General features: G+C 34.6%; 1 protein-coding gene across 4 annotated transcripts in view; it reads left to right on the top strand.

Annotated features, from left to right (window-relative positions):
• Positions 1-22,390, top strand: part of LOC140171167 (rho GTPase-activating protein 22-like) — a 96,046-nt gene extending 73,656 nt beyond the window's left edge. For 3 of the 4 annotated variants that reach the window (XM_072194357.1, XM_072194358.1, XM_072194359.1), the window contains 5 exons: positions 13,054-13,179; positions 16,697-16,829; positions 18,362-19,631; positions 20,904-21,045; positions 22,013-22,388. In XM_072194357.1, coding sequence (XP_072050458.1) covers positions 13,054-13,179; positions 16,697-16,829; positions 18,362-19,631; positions 20,904-21,002 — 1,628 coding nt within the window. In that variant the 3' untranslated portion in view covers positions 21,003-21,045; positions 22,013-22,388. Of the gene's footprint in view, positions 1-13,053; positions 13,180-16,696; positions 16,830-18,361; positions 19,632-20,903; positions 21,046-22,012 lie in introns of all 4 variants that reach the window. The other variant, XM_072194356.1, reaches the window with a different exon arrangement.
• The last annotated feature ends 1,282 nt before the right edge of the window (positions 22,391-23,672 follow it).

Genomic DNA, 23,672 nt, shown 5'->3' with positions numbered 1-23,672 from the left:
AACATTGAACTGAGATAATACATGTATCACATCCTGGAGTCAAGTGGCTCTATCATGTAGTCCTATATGTACAATGAAAACATTTTTCTTGGCGTTCAAATATAGTATATGTTTTTTCACTAGCTTGACTTTATATCCCTTGTTCCATTATAAATCGGTTTCTATATCAAACTCAACTCTTGAAAAGAAAATGAAGTATGCACAAAATATTGCCTTGATTCACTAGCAACCAAGTATAATAATTATGATGCTTTTTAGTGTTTATTTTTTGTGTTTTGCAAATTGTGCATATTAATGATCTAATTTGCATAGCTACAAATCCAGTAATAAGTTGAAATGTTGATGGATTAATTATATGTGAATAACTGTGCATCAGTTTTTTGGAGGGCATTGTGAAAAATCGAAAAATCTCAACATTTTGACTTTGAAAGCGAGGGATATTCCGAGGTCCAAAGCAAAATGTTTCCACAATATGTGTGACATGAGACTGATCAATGCAAAGTTAACCAAACTCCACACTTAACCTAATGCCAGATCTCAAGATTTTGGTCTTTGAAATTATCTATTTCAATCGTAGAGGAAAGAGGAACCACACATCACACACTAGCACATGAGCCTCTTCCCTTGTTTATTTTATTCATAACTTACATTTCGCCCTTCAAATCATTGTACCACACTACATCACACATAGTAGTCATTGATGGATATTCAAACTCCCAAAACGTTGAGTATTTTAACATTTATTTCCAGCTTAGGTCAAACTAAAAGATTATGTTTCAGCTGGCAAACAAGATAATATCTTTTTGATTAAACAAACTTGGCCGGGGTGGGGGGCACTTCAATTTGAAATGGATATAGGTGTAGGGCTGGCACTTTCGCACTAAGTGGCATCGGTGAGAGCAAAATGTAAAAAATATGGGGTCATTGGGTGAGAGCATGATTTTTGGCATTCGGTGAGAGCAAAATGTCAAAAATATGGGGTCATTGGGTGAGAACATGACCTTTTTGCTTAAATAGAATCTTTGGGTGAGAACCGAAACAGCGCCTCAGAAACCTCGAAAATCGAATTTGTAGTTCTAAATGGCTTCAAATTTCTTTGTTTTTTCAAAATAAATAACAAAATCAGTGATAAATGAAAGTTGCTGTTCAAATTGAACTTGTAAGGGTCTTTGGGTGACAGATCAAATGGAAAAATAGGGGGTCTTCGGGTGACAGAGTATGTGTTCATAAAACGAAGAACAATTGCCTTTAAAATTATCATCAAGAATTGTTCAAAAACTAGTTCTTTATCTTCATACTAAAAGTGAGTAATAAAACATTGAACTGAGATAATACATGTATCACATCCTGGAGTCAAGTGGCTCTATCATGTAGTCCTATATGTACAATGAAAACATTTTTCTTATGCGTTCAAATATAGTATATGTTTTTTCACTAGCTTGACTTTATATCCCTTGTTCCATTATAAATCGGTTTCTATATCAAACTCAACTCTTGAAAAGAAAATGAAGTATGCACAAAATATTGCCTTGATTCACTAGCAACCAAGTATAATAATTATGATGCTTTTTAGTGTTTATTTTTTGTGTTTTGCAAATTGTGCATATTAATGATCTAATTTGTATGGCCTAAAGTCAAGTAATCTAAACTACAACAAAAAATTTGAAATGTTGATGGATTAATTAAGTGAATAACTGTGCATCAGTTTTTTGGAGGGCATTGTGAAAAATCGAAAAATCTCAACATTTTGACTTTGGAACTGAGGTCCAAAGCAAAATATTTCCACAATATGTGTGACATGAGACTGATCAATGCAAAGTTAACCAAACTCCACACTTAACCTAATGCCAGATCTCAAGATTTTGGTCTTTGCAAATAATCTATTTCAATCATAGAGGAAAGAAGAAACACACATCACACACTAGCACATGAGCCTCTTCCCTTGTTTATGTTAATCATAACTTACATTTCGCTCCTTTTTATTGTACCATGTAATTCCTCACTACATCACACGGCCAGTAGTCATTGATGGATATTCAAACTCCCAAAACGTTGAGTATTTTAACATTTATTTCCAGTTTAGGTCAAACTAAAAGATTAGGATTGAACTATACTTACATTTTATTTGGCAAAACAAGATAAAATCTTTTTGATTAAGGGGGTACTACACCCCTCGATAAATGTGTGCCTATTTTTGCATTTTTCTCAAAAACTAATAACACAGTGGTAACAAAAGTTATATATATTATAGGGGCATGGAATCCAATTACTACACTGGAAATGGAATTTCAGTGACCCAAGAGAAGCGGTTCGTTATTTATGATAAGAAATAAGGTACCGCTAGGATGTACCTCATTTCTTATCATATATACGGGACCGCTTGTCTTGAGGCACTGAAATTTCAGTGTAGTAATTGGAATCCTTGCCCCAATAATATACATAACTTTTGTTACCAGTGTGTTATTATTTTTCGAGAAAAATGCAAAAATAGTCACAAATCTACCACAGGGGTGTAGTACCCCCTTAAACAAACTTGGTTGTGTGATTTTTGTGGCATTGGGAACCAACACTTTATTTTTATAGATTCATATTGTGACCAGATCTGATCCAATCAGGCTTAAGTCAGGAATAATGAAACTGAGATAGAGGCAAAGAGTGAAGAGAAAAAACAGTAAAATATAAGAAAATAGATATAAAAGGTTCATAACTTTTCAACCAAGTATTCAAGAGACATGACCATACACCATCAGTAAGTGTATGTTTAGTAATTGTAGTAAATCAATTTTCAAATTTTCCAACTTTGCCCTGAGTGGATCAGATCGTATTCGAGCAGAATAAGGGGATGATTTTTTTTGTGTGGAGTATAATAATGCCAGCATACTTCCCCAGGATATGTTCATAAAGGATAAAAAAAAGTATGTATGAGTATGGCTTTATATTATTCTTGTTGGAATCCAACAAGCTTTTATTAGATAACAAGTTCACTCCCCTGATATTTTTGTCCACGAAATAGTTTAATAACAAGTCCAGACAATTGTGTTTCTGGGTTAACAAATATTGCATAACTTGAAAAGTCATATATGGTGAAGGAAGACTGGCCTACTTCTTCATATAGGTAGGTATATATGTTCAGATTGCATATGTGACCGAAACAATCAAACATGACAAGTTATTCACATAGATTTCTTTTTGAAATGTGGCAAAATGAATTACTCAAATCCAAACATTTTTCTTTCAAATATTACTAGGACCTTTTTGTGCACATTGTAGCATTGTTTCATTTTGACTTTGTTGAATGTGGGGGTGGTGGAAGATACCACTGGCATGGCAGTGGCGTAGCATGATAAGTGCACAGGAAGGGGTTGAGGGGGATGTGACCCCCCCCCCCAATCAATTTGAAAATTGAGAAAACCCATAGCAAAATTGCTGAAAACAGACTTGTTTCCCCCAGTCAGGCCCAGTTCCCCCAGTTATGCTTCAGGCTATGTCACTGGGGCAGGGTGTGTTGCATCTGCCACACCCTCCCGGGTAAGGGCCAGCCCTCAAGTCTAATTTAGCCAGCATATTTTAGCCTGTACAAGGCAAGAATATGATTTGAGAAGGGATCATTTTCCCATTTCGTTCATCCATGTTGCTAATTTTAAAGAGAATTAACTTCTGAGTTCTAGATCAAATTCTGTATAAGGTCACCATGAAAACAAAATTTGGGCAAAAATGGTAAAACTCAAAATTGCTGAATGTCCCTTTAAGGGGCTGCCAAGTCTTACAAATGCATTAAGGTGAAATGCTGTAACTTCTTAGATTAATATCTAAATTTTTAAAGACAGATTTGGTGTCAAATTTTGACTAAAAATTAATAAATGTTTAATCAAAAAGTCGTCGATTAAACAAACACACAAACACACACATTTTATTGTGAACTTATGTCTTTTTAATGATTTTCTTTAAAATTGTTGTTTTTTACATCAAATCTGTGTTTATATTTGAACCATCTTTTCCTTTTAAAACAATGTATATACTTATAATTGTGTGAAGAAATGAAATTCAAAGAATTCAATATATATACCCACAGGTCCTGATAAAAACCAATATGACTGGTCAGATGTTGTAGTATATATCAATAATAATTAACGAGACCCACTTATTTTGTTTTTGCCTTTGGGTATTGGACTAGTTTTGTAATTGTTGTCAACTAATTTCCTAGTCACGTACAACACCTACACCTACATTCTTTGTAACCATACATACTCTGGTAACCATACTTGTTGAGTGTAATCACAGATAGGAGAAGTGAAATAAATGTTGGCTTGTGAAGCATTGCCATGTATAAAGAAATGAATGGGAATATATTGAAAAAGACTAAAACACAGACCAGAGGATGATTTAAGCACTTCCCACCACGCCACTGTGTTGACTTGCGGTTAGCACAGCTGTGTGAGTGAACATGACACCACTCTGCGCCGCACATTGCATTGACGGACATGGTTAAATTTGAATTGGGGACTGATATATTTACAATAAAAGCGCATTCACAATGCTGGTCGATTTCACATTTTATGTTACCTACAGAAGGTGTGAATTATCCTTCATGCAGACATCACTTTAGATCTGAAATCGACTAAGTAATAATGACACACGCACAATTATTAAACAACATCTTTTGCACAGAATTCAATGGGATTTGAAAAGTAAAGTGGCAGTTGAAACTCTGGTGATAACACGTTTGCAGTGCATGATGGGGCTTCCTTAAATCATCCTCTGAACACAGACAATCCCACTGTGTAGGAGTGCATATATAAACCCTGTGGCCTGTGAAAATGGAACAAAAATAATGCTTTAAGAAAATGTGGACAGCTTGTTTCACTAGTAATTTGTTAACCCAAACATGGTGCTGAAATGTTTTAGTTTAATTACCTCCTTCTTGTTGAATTGCATCAATTGCCACTCTATTGCACAGTGACTCTGTTGGCAAAGAAGGGCCCATGTATTCTTGATACCAGCAGGCCCGTAATAGCTCTAGATGGTTCTGCTAAAATACCTCACAAAAAAGAAGCCCAGAGGAAAAAAAACACAGGGTCTAATTTTTACTTTCCATTTTTAAGATTTGCAGTAGTAAGCCTAAATTGTTATCAAAATTCTAATTGTTACACTTCTTGTCATGTACTCTGAGAACTGAAATACACTGCAAAAAACAATACTGTTATTCTGACAAAACCTGAGATTTTAAATAAATAGACAAAACTTGTGCATTAAACCAAGATGTAAAATTGCTCAATTTACATCAACTAGTAAAAAAATATGGGTGCTGTATAATTATGGTGTAATGGGATCTTTGATTTTGCAATCCATTCAAGTCCACAGACACAGGTCGTATTATGCATACACATAGAGTTAGAATTATTATCATGTGATGAATTAAATATAAATAATTTTTAATTAAGATTAAATCTTTGAATATATATTATTATGCAAGAAGTTTTGTTTGTAAACATGATCAAATGCATGGATAAGGATATATAATTATGTCAATCAATGACAAACATGTGTTGCAAATAAATGGCAATGAGTCAGATGTCAATAATGGATATGTGGCCCATTCTCACAAAACTAGGGTTGTTTTTGTGGATTAATGTGTGTTCAACCATGGGAGGTTTTTAGCCTAAAATGTGTGTAATGACTAATGTAGCCTACATTTAATTGTAAACAATGCTTGCAAAATACCTCAGTGGTTGAACAGACCACAGACATAGCCCATAATTTTGATTGATAGTTGCTATTGTTCCTAAGAAGCGCCCATGGGCCGTGACATTTCACGAAGGGTGGGCATTTATTAGGGACTAATTATTTATATTGTACATTTTTACCTTTATAAAAGCTGTTTCAAGTGACAATGGCACGGGGGAGGGGCATCGGTCGCCGACAGTACTGTCTTGGTGATACACAATAGCATTGCATTTGTATCCATATTGAAATCATAATAAATAATATAATAAATAAGCATTTATAATGCGCCATTTATCTAGAAAATTAAATCTAATCCAAGGCGCAAAATCATTAATACAGTATGACATGAACACAAATTATCACTTTGCATATTAGAAATTTTTTGGGGTGGGCGTTTAATAGAGACCGAGACAATACGGTAGTTACAGATTTGTGAGTGACGAAATAGCGTGAAGTTTAAATATTAGACCTAATAATGATAATAGCAAGGATCAGAAGAGGAAAATTATAATCATAGAAAAGTCATCAGACGGATTCGAACCCCTGATCTCGCTGATCTATAGATTTCAAGGCGGCGACTTAACCGCTGAGCCAAGAAGAAGTCGTAGAATTCGTGAGCATTTCTAATGTATTAATGTTAATTTAAAATTATGCAATGCGTATATGTACACTAAAACAGGTGATTTAATTCTCATTCACCTACAATTTCAATTGTTATGCCGTTCTGGTTGGTTTAACCTAATACAGAGATGTTATAACCTCATAGTAGAATTAGTCATACAAATGCATTTAAGATCAGTAACCCATTGCACATATGGAGATGAGGTTGATGATTTAACGATTGGACGGTCGACACAAACAAATTAAAAGAAATTTAGATTATTTTCTTTATTTAAGATTTGTCCAACGTGGGAAAAGGTGGTGAATCAAAATTCCAAGTTTATTTTTATAACCCTAAATACATTGCCAACATATATAATCGTTGTAAATCGATGAAATTATGTGTATTGGAGACGTTTCAGGTCAATTTGATACCATATGCATTGCATAATTTTAAACTAACATTAATATATTAGATATGGCTTGGAATTTATTCACTTCTCCGTGGCTCGGTGGTAAAGGCGCTGACTTCTAAACTACAGGCCACGGGTTCGAACCACACCGTTAGTTTTGTTAAAATTAATATTTTTCCTCTCTTAATCCTTCGTATTATTTTTGGCCTAATAGTTAAACTTTGCGCTATTTCATCATCATTCAAAAATGATGAAATTTTCGGTGTACTATATTCAGTAGACAGCATGTAATGGCAAATGAGAAGGTTTTTTGACATATTTTGCATTATTTTGGCATCTTAATAATTAATAATATACATAGGCCGGTCCGCGTGAAAATTATATGAAAAAAGTTATTTAAGCTTAATTGTAACATGGATAAAACGGACAGTATCCACTAAAAACCTGTGTGTAGCAGCAACTTGATACGATTTTCCGTTACTGGTATTTAACAGAAAATCATGCGAGTGAAGTTAGATTGCAACAAAATCATAATGATAACAAACAAATGGAAATGTATGTTTATTTGATTTAAGAAAGAATTACTCTTTTCATTAAGGATGTTGGGGTATAATGTATGTGGATAGTTGTCTTTAAAGTGATATTTTCCAACAAATAAATATCATAGTCGGGAAAGAAATGATACTTCTGGTAGCTTAGATGCATGTGTTTCATATACTTGGTTTTCATTATCCCTGATCTTTCTTGATGTGATTTTACAGAGTAATTAATCATGAAGTTTTAAAACACATTGCTCATGGTACTTACTGAAACACAATGCAATACAATTATTTTCAAATCAAAATTTATTTGACAAACAAGTGGCTTATCTTATAGTATAATACATACTTCTGAATCCTGGACAAAAACCTGGATCTGCATACCTCCTTTTAAGATTCAGGTCTTAAAAGATATATAGCATAAATTGCCAAATACCTGCAATCGAGATTCAGTGTTTTTGGATGTGATGTGATATGCTATATTACCACATTACTTACTAAAACATGCAGTATTTTAAAAGAAAATGAGGATGATAAAAATCAAAAATTGCCTGATTGCGTTTGTTTATCTCTATTCATAAACTTACCTCTTAGACCTTACCCAATTTTGGGACCCCTGGAAAGAGAAATATTAACAAAAGTGACCCAAATGTGAACTTTACCTATACAGTAGGATTACTCTGTGTGTCAGGTTCCTGTCTAAGTCTCTTGACTTTTGTCCCCAAGGTGGTTGCTATTTATAATCAAAATCTATTTAAAATCAGCAAACGTTTGAAAGTTTTAATCTTTTGTGCTTTTAAGTTTCAAATCAAACAAATAATATTTGAAATGGATTTTACAATGTAGACCTAACCATAGATGACCTGAGCTAGACTTAAGTTTCTGAAAGTTGATTAAAATTTTTGGAAATTATTTGTGTGTGTCAGGTTTATTAACAAAAACATACAAAATCAAATAATAATTAAGCCTGTACGTTAAAATCCAATAACTGAAATAATATACAAAGATTTCCTAAATGTGACACGATCAAGGGGAATGAGTCGGATGTCGCTAATATTGATTTTGAGATAATGGCAAAGAAAGTGTTAAAAGTCTTTTGTTTTATATTGTTTTAAGCGATTGATAAATTGATGTAACTTCACAAAGAAAAGTCGTATCAACATGGGGTTTTCAGTTTCTGAAAGCTCTAAATGTCTTCTTTAAAAACATGTATAAACTCATTTTCAACCAGGGCCGACATGTGACTCATTCCACTTGATCATGTCACAAATAAGCAAAATATAAGTAGGCCTACATTAATCAACTTTGAAATTAAGAAAAGAAATCAGGTAAAGCATTTGATCAATTAAGAAATTTGTGCGAAAGATTTAATCTCTCGATTTTTATTTAGAATATTAAAATGCAATTTGTATGACACATACATATATCCACCACAATATTCTTCATACCAGTCAATTAGTTGACCACAAACACTTTCTGTTACCATGGTTACCATCATGGTTACAAGCAGTATTTATTTGACATCACAGAGTGTTCCAATATCTGTGGTTTTATTTCTTTAGGCTAATTGGCTAAATTTGAGTGTCACCTTCATGTAAGCATCACAAAATTATAATATCCTTAACCCTTACCCTAAACCCTACCCTAATTCAAACCCTAAAACCAAGCCTTAGAATTTGTGATAATTCTTACATAAAGGTAGAATCTAAATTTGGGGAACTTTCTAACTTAAATTTGGATTCATATGATGTGTGGTACCTCAAGAAACACCCTATAGTGTCCTTGGTTTCTTCTAATATATCTGACATCTTTGATTGTCAAACCAAGAAAATATTTTTGTGGATTTTATTTTTTGAATTGGCCAAATTTTAGAAATATTTTACAGACTTAATTTAATTTGCATTCATTGTTCCTTCAATTAGTTGACTACAAACACTTTCTGTTACCATGGTTACGACCATGGTTACAAACAGTATTTATTTGACATCACAGAGTGTTCCAATATCTGTGGTTTTATTTCTTTAGGCTAATTGGCTAAATTTGAGTGTCACCTTCATGTAAGCATCACAAAATTGTAGTATCCTTAACCTTTACCCTAACTCTAATTCAAACCCTAAAACCAAACCTTAGAATTTGTGATAATCCTTACTACATAAAGGTAGAATCTAAATTTGAGGAAATTTCTTTGGATTCATATGATATGGTACCTGAAGAAACACACCATAATAGTGTCCTTGGTTTCTTCTAATATATCTGACATCTTTGATTGTCAAACCAAGAAAATATTTTTGTGGATTTTATTTCTTGAATTGAACAAATTTTAGAGATATTTTAGAGACTTCATTTAATTTGCATTCATTGTTCCTTAACTCCTAAAGTGTCCTGGTTTAATTGATGTTGACATAGATCTGATAAACCAAGAAGTATTTTCAGTGGAGTTATTTCTTTTTTAATAAGCCCAATCGCCATTCTAACTTCCGGTTTTTGAGAGCAGTTTTGGGACACTTTGACTTCTGACATATCGGGAAAATTTACGCAATTTTTATTAATTTTCTTATTATTATCATAATGTTGATCATTAAAAATACTAAATAATTAATTTATAAAATTCTAATATTTTTTACATTTGTTTTAATTATTGTAAAACATTTTAGATTATATTTTGTATGTACAAAAACCCAATATTTCGGAATTTTCTAAAAGGTCAAAGGACAAAGTGTACCAAAACTGCAAAAACTGTCCTACAATGCATTGCAAACTTCCAATGCCGATTTGGCTTATTGGCCAAATTATAGAGATATTTTACAGACTTCTATAATTTGTTCCTTAGTGTCCTGGTATAATTGATATTGACATAGATCTGATAAACCAAGAAATATTTTCAGTGGAGTTATTTCCTTTTAATTGGCCAAATTTTAGAGATATTTTACAGACTTAATTAAATTTTGATTCTATAATTTGTTCCTTGACTTCTAAAGTGAATTCTATAATTTGATGTTGACATAGATCTGATAAACCAAGAAATATATTCAGTGGAGTTATATCTTTAATTGGCCAAAATGTAGAGATAATATTTTGACCTAATTTAATATTGATTCATATAATTTGTTGGCTTTTAAACCTTTAAGAGCTAAAAGCGTCCTGCTTCTTGTGATACTGAGATAAGTGTCTGACTCACATGCTGTGTTATTGAGTTTAAGCTTTTAAAACATTTCCTATATGATATGCTTATTGATTGCCTAAGATAAAACAATATTTGTTATAAACTTTAATAGAACAAGCGTATGTATTATTGAATAGAATGAGAGCCATTGTACACTTTAATTGCGGGGAAAATTGGACCTCGATACGTTAGAATATGGGGCGTTCCAGAAAATGCACTCCGACGAATATGCTGATATTTTAAATGTGTTTTCATTTTGTATTCATGTGAAAGCCACATATTTTAGCTATTATTTGCAACAAGTTACCCCCCCCCCCCACAACAAAAAAACAAAAACACAGTTTTGAAGATATGATCTTGGTTGCAGAATCAACTTTGTAATTCTCTGTTGACTTAAAATTTTGCATGCACATCACATTGCTTCACTTAATGGAGAGGTTTTAGATATGTGTCCGTCTGTGGTTCAATTTCTCTAATGTTTCTAAAATAATAGCCCTTTTTGTACCAAGTGAGACATGTGTCTTAAAGGAAATTGTCTCAGAATTTCAAAAATGACAGTAATAATTTAGTGGGTTTTGCAGCTTTTGAGTTAGAGAGGAAAATATCAAAATATGCAAGTCATATATAATCTGACCAATAACTCGCTAACAACAGACCTATCAATATCTGAATGTCATTTTTGAAATTTGCAGACAAAGTTTCCTTTGTCAAAAATCAGGTTTGAAAAAGAAATTAACCAATTTCAATTAAAAAGATTGTACATTGTACATTATGACTTTAAGAAATATTCAATGCAAATTAATAATACGGTAATAAAACAAAACTGAAAGTACAGTCTGTGATAGTAGCCTATCACCCAATTTGCAAATATTAAATGTCATATAGTGAATGTCCTGTATCTCAAGATCTGTAATTGACTACTTTTGTTTTAGTAAGTCCAAGGACTAAAATGCTATGCTATTCTGACTCAACAGAAAAGTTGAACACCATTTGCTCAAAATTCACAAGTCATTAAATTACAATGATTACAGTTGGTAAACATGAATTAGATGCATGTTTTTGTTACTTTAAAGGAGTATTTCGTGATCCTAACATCCTCTTTTTATGACATTTTTCAGTAGATATCCATGAAAAAAGCTTATTCCCAAAATTTCAGTTGATTCCGCATGATATATGTGTATTACACTGCTCCATAGCCAATGTGTTGTAATTTCGTTCTGATATACCAGAATGAAATTCAAATTTCACAATATCTTTGCTAAACGAATTAATCTGCAAGAAATTTTTTGTACATAAACATTATGTAGCCAGCGGTTTCCAGTGATATAAAAATCTCAACTTTTTTTGAGAAAAGTGGAGGGATGATGCTGTGGATCACGAAATGCCCCTTTAATATGGAAATCATAAGACAAGGACCATGACAACTTCCTCAAAAGCATGTAAAATGAAAGCTGTAGTCATTGAATTTGACTTCCTGATTAGACGGTCATACATGAATATAATAAAACAAAAAGTATGATTATAAACTCATTGGGCTCAAAGTTTTCACATTCTATTAATTATATCATCTTTTAATAAGGATCGTTGAAAGGGTGTTGGAGGGTAAGAACTTGTAAAAGAGGGGATGTGTGTGGAAATGCCAATACCAATATAAACACAATTTACCAAACTAAATAAAGATTATGACATAGATTGTTTTGTTTTGTCACTCATCAGTACATCTATATCAATCATGATATAACAAAACGATATCCATAAATATTTATCTTTGACCATTATCTTATCTTTCCTTGAGGATAACATGCAAGAAGGAAAGACTGGATTTATTTGGTCAGTGACCGTAATATATAGTACTCTAGACTTAACCTTTTGTCAGCAGTCAGTATATATATATATATATATATATATATTTGAAATGAAAGGCAAGATAGAAGATGCCTAATGAATGAAGTCAATGGCAGACCTCATCTCCTATACACTTATCCTATCAAAATGCAGATTTGGTATCAGGTGAAACTTATATTTTTCTCATAAACCCAAGTGAATTCATAAACCTGAAATATGTTTTGTCAACAAAAACATGGTAGTTTGATGGTGTATAACCCTGGAAATCATGTCCTGTTCTATATAGTTCACTATGATACACATATTGGCATCTAGAAACAAAACCACTAAGCAATTTTATTCAAACCTAGAAATAAGAATAATAATGTTTGGGTGATGGGCCTCAGTGTGAAGTATATGTTTTTAAAAGGTGTTGTGTTACAATGGGACAGTTACAACAAAAGATAAAAGCATGCTGATGCTACAACTATTTTGTGATTTGGTTTATCAGCTCGATTTCAGGAGACATGCAGATTTTGGGAATAGAATATGTGAACAGTTTAAGTTTAAAACTGTTCTTTAGCTTATTACTGATCAAGTTCATCACAAGAGATATCTTACATAAGGAAAATGAATGGTTTCCTTCTTATGGTGTACTTAATTTCACCTATATTAGTATTACTATTAGTAATATATTATTATTATGTTCCCCTTGTGAATAACCCAATATATGTTGTAGACTAGTTTGTTGTTTTAATTTAGTTTTCTGTTCTCTTTTGTTTTCTCTCAGGACAAGATGGTCAAACTCGGATCATACATAGTCATGAGTCATTCCTGTTATGGGCCGCCAGTCTACAGGAATCTGACGAATGGATTCAGCATCTACGCAGAGTTATCTATGGAAGAAAAGGAGGAGGTTAGTGTCTAACTTTGTGTTTTTTATTTGGGATCAGGTCGAACAAAATTAGATGTTGTCAAAGAAAACAGAGTTAGACTATCATGCTTTTGCAGTCAAGCTCCTTGATGCATTTTTTGTTTTTAGGTACAATGTACACAATAAAATACTGTCAACTTTCAACCCAATACTAGTCATGTGATAGGGATGTCATTGGAAGTTCCTTCTACTAGTACTTTGTTTAGGCATATATGCTTGTAGATGAATTCTATGATATTTTTCTAAAAAAAACCACCTAGTTTTAGTTAAAATATGATATTTATCTGATTAAGAATTAAAATAAACGATAAATATGAATTTTTGTTTTTTACCACCCTCTACTGTGTGATAGACGACAGACAGGTCCAATATTTTATTGTGGTTGCGCCGCGCCGCGCATCCACTACTCAAAATATTGAACCTGGCTACAGTAGATGATAGTAACAAATTCCTATCTTATATTCTGTAAATCTAAAGCATTGTAATTTGTGGGTCCCTTTGCCATGAGTATAATGTTAACAGGTCTCAGTACATCCCCATGCAAATCAAGTTGTCTTCTCCTTCAGGCCTTTGTCAGGGTAGTTTGTTTATTTGTTATTCAAAGTTCCAGACTTGTCATGAAAGTCACGTCACATGTTGAGTTGAGTAAATGAGAGGTTGAGTCACAAGTCCTATTGAGTCATCAAGGGATCGAGTCATGAGTTGAGTCACAATTCACCAAATGTCTGAGTCAATCAAGTCATTCAAGTTGAGTCACTGCACGTATGATTCAAGCCACATGCAAGTGTGCCATCCTTCTTCCCACATTGAAACAGTTGAAAAGGTTCAGCACAGAGCGGCACGCTTTGTCTGTAATGCCTACAAGCGTGAAACCAGTGTTACTCATCTCCTCCGTGAACTAGAATGGGAAAACCTGGCCACAAGACGCCAAAAAGCTCGTCTCACCATCATCTTCAAAGAATTCAACTCATTGGCACCATCAAATATTACCAACCGCAAGTTCACACTTCAAGACCAAATTGGCAGATCAACCAGAAACCCAAATAATCTCAAGAGAATCAATGTCAACAAAGACTGTTATAAACATGCACTCTACCCATACACCATTCCGGAATGGAACCGCTTATCCGCTGACGTGAAGACAACAGAAAACCTGAAGTATTTCAGATCTCAACTTGACAATATTGACCTCGAAGAACTCTCTAGGAACACTCACTTTAATTAGTCAGCTGCATGCATGACAACGCTGCATGTTTAGATAGCCACACCAGGCGTTTTTGTGCAGGATAAGCATTCTGAAGGAAGGAAGGTTCTTGATCATGTCCTTTTGTTCTTTTGATTCCACCCATAAACCCTTCCACCTGTACCCCTACCCTATCACTCATCATATGCTTCCTATCATATAGCATGAATGCTCAGGTATCGGTACACAAAGAATTATCAACGGCACTTGGTGATATTATAGACATTAGGACATTAGGAAAAGGACAATATTAAAATATGTTCTTAGATTATAAGCTTAAAACATCTAAATATAGATTGATGGTTTTAACATGTTCACTGTCGGACAAGACTTCCATCAACAGTTAATGACTGTACATCATTGTTTTGAGAGTATTGAGAAAAATTGAAACATTTTGCTTTTGAAACCAAGGAATATTGTGAGGGGTACAGTCCTGAAGGATATTCCGAGGTCCAAGCAAAATGTTTTAGATTTTTCTCAATAGCCGAAATAACTGATCAATGCAAAGTCAATTGACATCATTTATAACTGTCAATTTTCAATTTGTTTGATTCCATTTGTATAATATTATAATATTTTTAAAAACAAATACAATTTTAGCTTTATCTTTCATGTTCCTTTTTAAAAATCGAGTAGTCAACCAGCTAGCGACTTACTACAAAGCAATGTACAAATACAGCTGTTGTGTACACATAAATTGTTTGTGTAGGATACATGTTCCATACCACATCACACATGAAGGGTCGCTGTTGTTTATGAGTAACGGTGCATCCATTATTTGGCAAATAAATAAGTTTAATTTGGTCTCGTATGAGTGAGCAAATCAAAACCACTAAATTCATTACGTTGTTGTCTTTATTTACTATCATTTGTAGCAAAATTTAACTACCAATGATATGATTTTGATGTCAGTTGGCTCTCTGGGTTGGATCAAGCTATTTCTGATCAAATGATCTTTATCTTTGCGCCAGAATCTTTCACCATCACCAATTCTTGACCACAGGCATGGGTAGACTGTTATGTACAGCAAGTAGCTGTTGTAAATTTATGCTTTTATTCAAATAATTCAAGATGAATTGGATTTGTCAACTGATGAACATTCATGAATATTGAAGGAAAAAAACTTGAATACCATTACTAAGTGGATAAGCCTCATAAAAGTGCAAATTGTTACAACTTTAAAAGGCACAGCTGTGCATTATCTTGCTTCATAAATATGGCAAAAAAACCCTTGATGAAAACCGATTCCTGCCAGATTGCAGACTAGATGGTTGATGTGTTGTACTCTTCTCCAACCTGTTGATGGAAGTCTTGAAGTGCTCTGTCATGATGTCATTCTCTAGATTGGGTTAACCTTCCTCTGCTTAATAATTTTAATTTATTCGGCTCATCAGCATTGCAATAAAAATCAACACATTTTTATATTTGTCATGCGTAATACTAGTTGCAATATGCAAGATAAAAATGCTACATTGTCGTTGATTCGTATATCATTGAGGTGATGTGGCTCGTTTCAGTCTGTAGCAATTCACGGACAGAGCATGCATTTATAGATGTGTCTACATCAATTTCTGTCAGGGTTAATGACTCATTTCTGACACTGTATTTCCATATTTGGAATGAAAATCTTGCAGATCTCTATGTGTTTCCCTGATGACAGGTGATAACTCATATCATATAGCGCACACACATTTAAGCAATTAACTAATTAGTTTTAGCTGCAATTAAGATAGGCTCTAATTGGTCTGAATGCTTATTTTTTAGGTTTAAAAGTCTGTGGACAAGTGAAAAGTTGTTTGGCTTTTTGTCAAGTGTTAAATATGAAAGTAAGGGATAAATCATGTACTTATGACCCTTATCTACTGAGGAAATGATCAAGACATTCTTTGCATTAATCATCAACTTGGATCCAATATCATGAATATTATGTGTGCTTCCTGACAGTTTTTGCAACATTATTCTTACTAAGCCAATTGCAAGGCAATAGATCTGAATTTGTTTCAATTTTCAATAACCAACAATGCTTGTTGATCCCTATTATTTATGAAATAAATTAATTGACTATTGTTATATTTTTGAATGAAAGATTTTGATTGATTGATTTATTGAGAGTGAAAAAGGGAGAGAGAGAAAGAAAGGGAGGGGGAGATTAGGGCAGTTTTTCAGTTTTATTCTCTCTGAGATTGTGTATGACTTCAATGGATATCTGCTTCTGCCCTAATACAGTATAAAAATTTATCTATATTTCATTTCCAGGAATATTTGGCCAGAGTCTGTTAGACACCATCACCAATGAGAGTCACACACGCACCCAAGAGATACCAGCAATAGTTAAACAGTGCTGTAATTTCTTAAGAGAAAAGGGGTTACAAGAAGAAGGACTATTTAGGTAAGAATTAGATTTGAAGGAAAACAGTTTGCAGATGTAGCACACATGTGCTGCGTAAATATGGAAATGGGGTTCCTAATTGGCTCATTGAATCACGTTTAAATATTGGCACCTCATTCGTTGAACAAGCCACATAGTATCATGTGACCCTGGCATGATCTGATATGATCACCATGCATGTTATAATTAAAGACAGAGATAAAAAGAATTTATCACGTCTGATGTCACTGTCAATTACGATCCTTGATTGGTTTACACAGGTTAATAGTGCGTAAAAGGAAGACCGATCTATCTGGTGCTGATCGGAGAAAAGGAATAGCAGCAAATGGCGAAAAATTACTACTTTTACAAGGCAAAAAGCAGCTTGAAGGTGCAAAATTAACAATAAGGCGCCCGCTTATACCGCCGCGATGAGCAAGTCATAATCACGACACTTGTAAACAAACCGTGCTCGAGTTTGATTGACAGATGACGTCATTCTTTTATCTCTGTCTTTAATTATAACAAAAGGATCTTTCTGAAAACTATATATTGCTACTTGCAGAAGATATCTGACACTTCCCACATTGCATTTCTTCCATTTCAATTTTCTGTACTGATTTGCTATCTAGAGCAACATAGTGACAAAACGTACCTCGATGAACAGAGCATATCCAGAGCTTGCAAATTATGTTTATTTCATGACTATGGACCCATGTTTAGCCAATCTATTCTGAACTTGTGAGGTTTGAGATAATAGTGTCGAGATGTGTATGTTACCTTAGATTGTGGAAATTTGAACCCCGTTGTATTGACCCTTTTCATGGATCTATCATCTTGCTCCCAAACAAGATCTCCCTGAAAATGCATGCGCAAAAAGTATTGGGGTTTTTCCCCCTTTATAACAACACACCAGCAGGCATTTGCAATGCATTTGTGGTAATAACACATACCTTGCAAAGGGTCAATATTAGGTGTATTGCTTGGGTGTATTCCTCAATCATTTACAATGTAGGTGTATTTCTCAGTCATTTGGGTGTATATTTCTAGGTTCTGTGGATAGGTCAATGTGCACTCTAGCTCAGTGTCATGCAAAACACCATGGGTTCATGCTGTTGACTGGAATAAACATCATCCATGAATACCCCTTTAATCTATATTCATAAACAATTGGACTTATAAAGCGCCTTTTACAAAGTAGGCACAGTATACTACCTGGTATTGTATTGTTGTAATAAAGATGGCAACCTGACAGCCTTGAAAAGATAAAAAAAAAAGTAGGCACAGTACTAAAAGAGAGAAGACAAGAAAGGAAAAGAGATATACAGTTGGAAAGAGGTGGGTCTTAAGAAGCTTCTTGAAGGTGGTAATATTTTCTTGACCTCGGACAGTGGTGGGCAACTTGTTCCAGAGGTATGGCCCACAGTTGAAAAGGCACGATCGCCAGCTTGTTTTTGGAATGAGGCATAGAACTAGATGATTATTCTGAAAATATATTTTCATGACTTTAACCTATCTATGTAACCAATTCAATCTTCTCTATTTTTACTCAGGTTGCCTGGACGAGCAGCTCTGGTACGAGAGCTTCAAGAGCAATTTGACTGTGGTAAACAACCTGATTTCCATCAGCAGAACATTGATATCCACACAGTAGCATCTTTGTTCAAACTCTATCTGAGACAGCTCCCAGAGCCAGTAATACCATGGCAACACTATGAAAGCTTCTATAATGGAATTAGGTTGGTGTGTCACGATGAAATAGAAGGAAAGCATGAGTTGATTCGCCAGCTTGCACTTCTGCCACGTACAAATTATAATCTCCTCAAATATATCTGTGAATTCTTACATGAGGTACAGTCCTATGAAAGCTTAAATAAGATGGGCATAATGAACCTTGCAACTGTTTTCGGACCAAATATCTTCCGCCCAATTGTAGAAAGTACTGCAACTTTAATGGAGTCAACAGCAATGAGTCAAAAGTTTGTGCATTTATTGATACAGCAAAACAAAGACATGTTCCCACGAAATAATTTGATAGATTTTGGCCTACTCTCTACCAGTAATGGAGATGATGAGCCTGTGCCAGCTGTACCTATACCACCCCCTAGACATGGTAAGGGAAAGCAACAAGTTACCCAACAACCAAGCATTGATCTCCTCAAAGAACTAAAGGACAACATTGACAACCGGCCACCACAGACTAGAGGCTCATTGTTAATAGACTTTGATAGCGATGAAGATAATATGCAGATGATTATGGGTAGATCATCCTTTGCAGCTGTCAATAAACGAAGCTATAGTGTGGATGACGCCCTCGGTTTAAGAGACAGCATGAATATATCGCAAAGCACACTTGCAGACAGTAGCAGTACACTTGAAGAAAGTGGATCCACTGATGGCATCCCATCTTCAAGAAGCTCTCGTAACCCTTCATTTTCAGACTTTCAAGATATAGCTCCATCACTGAAAAATAATAATGGTGGTAATCGAGAGTCACTAGTGATCTTTAACCCATCAGCTTCAGATCCATCGCGTCCTAAACCCAAAGAGCGTCCAGCATCAATGGCAGAATCGCCAAGATCTCCGCCACCACCTGTCAGCCCCAGGAAACCCAAGCCTTCATCGATGGGGGTTGATTTGACATCGACTACTCCTGAGGCATCTGCCAGACAGTCTATGGATGTAGCCTTCCATTATTCTAACATGAAAGAGCAGGTGCGAGCTTTGAAGGCTGAGCTTATTGAGATGAAAGATGAGAAGGATCAGAAGCTACTGAAAATGAAGATGAAATGTGAAGGACTGCAATTGAAACTCTCAAATGAGGTAAGTCAAATGATGTCTCTTTTCCAGGATGAAAATGTTTAACACAGAAAGTACTCGGACTGCCCTGTGCATTATTCATATGCCAGCTTTTTGTGTAAAATGTGCTGATCTCCAGATTATGTAATAATGGCCAGACCTCTGTCAGTATGTGAGTTGGACTAATTGTGTACCAAGGCCATCAGGTATTGCTTTATAATTCAACGGGACATTTGAGATGAACATGTGAACATTGATAGCAGAAATGAGCTCTTTCTCACACCATATGTTGAGTTAACTAGTGCTAAGTGTCTTTGAGTTATACTTGTTGTTGATGGTGAGTGTAAAATACTCAACCAAAATTGAAGTATGAAGGTAATTTATCTGCTTTGTAATGGGTACCAATTGACAATAATTAAAAAAGCTAGGTGCAGCCAGAACCTATATTTCCACCAAAATACACAGACACTGTATTTTCTTCCGAGTGAATGCACAAGTTTAGACTTGTTGCTAAGCGATAAAGTGGAGGTACTGGTAGCCATGCAGTCAAGTTAGCTCAATCGATAAGGCATTCAACTATTTTGCAAGAGGTGGCAGATTCAAACCCTGGCGGTGGTTTATTTTAGCTTTCGTTGAAAAATTGAAATTCACCTGTACAAGGAACTTAATCTTGTTGTAACCTGTACGAAACTTGCGGAGCAGATACTGGCTGCGAAGGTGAATTGTGGAATGTCTAGGGTGTGTGTTCCCAAGACAAGTTTGAGTTTATGTTAATGTGCTGAGGCTTGTGGATAAATGTCTAGGCATTGTGCGTGTGCATAGCACACTATAAATCAGCACGCTTTTTTATTCTTTTTCCTTTTGTGTGGTAAAATGAGAACATTATACTGAATACATAGACTAATACAGACCAATCACCAACAGTAGAAGTTCAGCATCAATTGCAGTACTACCCCCATTCTGCTGTTAGCTCCTGTTACCACGTATTTTTCAAAGCAGTCTTTCACATAAACATATAGGCACTGTAGAGCTCCATGATATAGGCACAAACAGCATGCGTGTGATTTGTTAGACATGCGCAATCAAATGATCAGCCCTCATAAATATGCAAAAATTATCAGCATACAGAGCACAGGAACGTTGCATGTTGGTGAATGGTCTGTATACAGTCTATGGCTGAATAACTGTTCAGAAGTTGAATTAAACACAAAAGAAAAATTACAATGAATTGAACCTGCATGGTTGGTTTTTAACAAATCTTAATGTCAGCATTGTTTTTTGTTGATTAAATTTCAGGAGACATTGCGGAAAGCGGCAGAGGAGAGGAATAAACAACTGCTGTCTCAACTCAATGCCTTTATTGATGAATACGGACCTCAACTGTCCAGTCTATAAGGCTCTAATAGGCCCAATATAAAGTCACTTTAGGAGATAACAGGTACTGTTTCATTACACAGGCCATTTTCAAAGCTTAATGTTGCTGAAAACCACATCATAATTAGACTTACGGTTCCAGAGATATGGCCATTTTAGTGTTGCTCAAGACAATAAAATACGAAGGAAGTTGAATACTATCATTGGCTATATCAATATTCCCGACATCATATCATTTTGCTTGATCACATCACAAACGTTAAAAGAGTATATTTAGAGGTTAATAACTGCGCATCGGTTATTTGGAGGGCATTGTGAAAAATCTAAACATTTTGCCTTTGGAACCAAGGAATATCCCGAGGGGCGCAGCCCCGAGGGATATTCCCGATGCATATAACCGATGCATATAACCGATGCAAAGTTATTAACCTCATTCATAACCGTCACTTTGATCTTTTAACTTTACAAAATAACACAAAATTTTCCTCAAAAGTTTGTAAAATAAACAATTTTACATCTTCCCTTTCCCAAAATCGATCAGGCTAAAACAAAACGACCAATAACAAAAGTGCGTATCAGAATCTGTGCAAATATGGTAGCGCGCAATCCAAATCTGCAGCCAGCAGCGCAGTTTGTTGGACGCTGTCTGCGCACGCAGAAGTCAATTGTGTGCGACATTGGAACAATTACGCATTTTGCGGTCAATTGTGAGATATTAATGACCTCGATTTGCGTTCAAGCGTTTTCACAAATAATAAAATATGATTGGATCGCACGCATCGCGTTTATTAATGAGGTTATGAATGTTTCATAATATCAAAACATTTAATTTTTCTGGCAAGATTGATTTAGATCTATCAAAGATTAGTGTTTACAGACAGAGAGAAATAATTTACACATTTCCCAACCTACACCTAAGATGGATAGATTCAACCAAATTCATCATGCATCTACTTTTCGGTGTTGTGATAAAAGCCTAACAATTCCTAATACTTACATGATTTTTGTTCTTCTTTTCTTTGTCTCTGCAGGAGGATGTAATGACAGATACACCAAGCATGAGTTCAGTTCTCTATCAAGATCCTGAAATCTTTGTGTGCCAGTCCTAAGTTGAAGAAATGGGAGGAATATTATTCTTCAAACATGAAAAACAAAGTGTTAATATATTTCCAATTGTGGAATTAAAAAGAAGGAAACATATATGTGACCCATCATATCAAAACATGGTAGTTGTTTGAAATCCACTTTTCAAGAAAATAAAGAAATTATGCACATTAAAACACTTCTTATACTTGGCTGCGACAACCCCCATGTTTTGATGTCATGGGTCACATATCTACATGTGAGGTCTTCCAAGATAATACAAAAAAGAGTAGGTAACATTTAACAAAAACTTGTTTGGTAAGATGTTTATGCAAAGTTGGTTAGGCCAAAAAAATTCCCAACTTTTTTCATGGTATTTGGAGAAAAAAACCTGATTTACGCACAATGTTTCTGGAAAAACTACAAAAAATTTTTTTTTTTTTTTTTTTGAAATGAAAATAAATTCTGCATTTCTTTTTTCCCCAAATCTCACGATTTTACAAATGCGTGCGCGAGCTTTGAGACAAACCTTTTTTTTTGGCCTTATCATATGTAGACCATGCCTTATTCAGTTCATGAACAAGTGAGTCCGAAGTCAACATGAGCTACAGCAATGGCACTCTACGCATGACAACCATTAGTTGTGCAATCTGCATATGTGCCCATCCTCTACATACCCAGTGTAAAGTTGTTAGTGCTTATTCAGAGATATGGATGACTAAGCATTACAGAAATCATGGAATACAAAGGAATTTTCCAAGCAGTTATTACCGTATTGGTCCGAGTATAGTCCCACCCGTTTTTTAGGTGAACATTTATCACAATTGGGGTGGTGGGATTATACTCGAAATTAAAAAAAAAGAGTGTCCCTGGACCTAGACCTGAATGATCCTAGATGATCCTAGCATTCAGGTCTAGGTCCAGGGACACTACAAAACCAAAACAAAAAAAACTTTAAAAAAAAACAACATTTTTTTTTATATTTTTTTTTTTTTTACAATTTCTGGAATTTTTTGAAAAATGGGGGGTGGGACTATACTCGAACGTGGGACTATACTCGGACGAATACGGTACATACATGTCATATATCATTGTAAAGCTTGTTTATGTAGATTTCAACTGTTTGATAGTCAAAATTACGATGGTCACATATCTGTTTCTTACCTAAACTTCACGAGTGTGAATCATGTGGTCAGTGCAGGGTTTTATATATCGTTATGAATTTGGCAGACGGCTGAATCTGGATTCGGCTTTTGGTAAATTCATTTTATTCATGCATTATTTTTGAATTAGAGAACAAGGGATCAATGCTTTACCTATAGAGGGCAGCATATCAATATTTTAACGGTATCATCGTCGACCGTACTAAGATGCACTGTTCACTAACACTGTATGCCGCCTTCTTTTAATTACTTATTACGCTATGATCATCTGATCTTAGTTCAAAAAGTGATATTCTGCCCTCTTTTATATAGTTTTGGTATCTTGCTCTCTAATTCGAAAATACCAAATGCCGAATCCGGATTCGGCTGTCTGCCAAATTCATAACAACATCTCAGATTCTATATATTTAACATTGAATCCAAAGATAAAGTTGATCACTTGGTA

The sequence above is a fragment of the Amphiura filiformis genome, chromosome 15 (assembly GCF_039555335.1).
Source record: "Amphiura filiformis chromosome 15, Afil_fr2py, whole genome shotgun sequence".
Classification (NCBI taxonomy): Eukaryota; Metazoa; Echinodermata; class Ophiuroidea; order Amphilepidida; family Amphiuridae; genus Amphiura; species Amphiura filiformis.
This window is presented reverse-complemented; position numbering and strand designations above follow the sequence as displayed.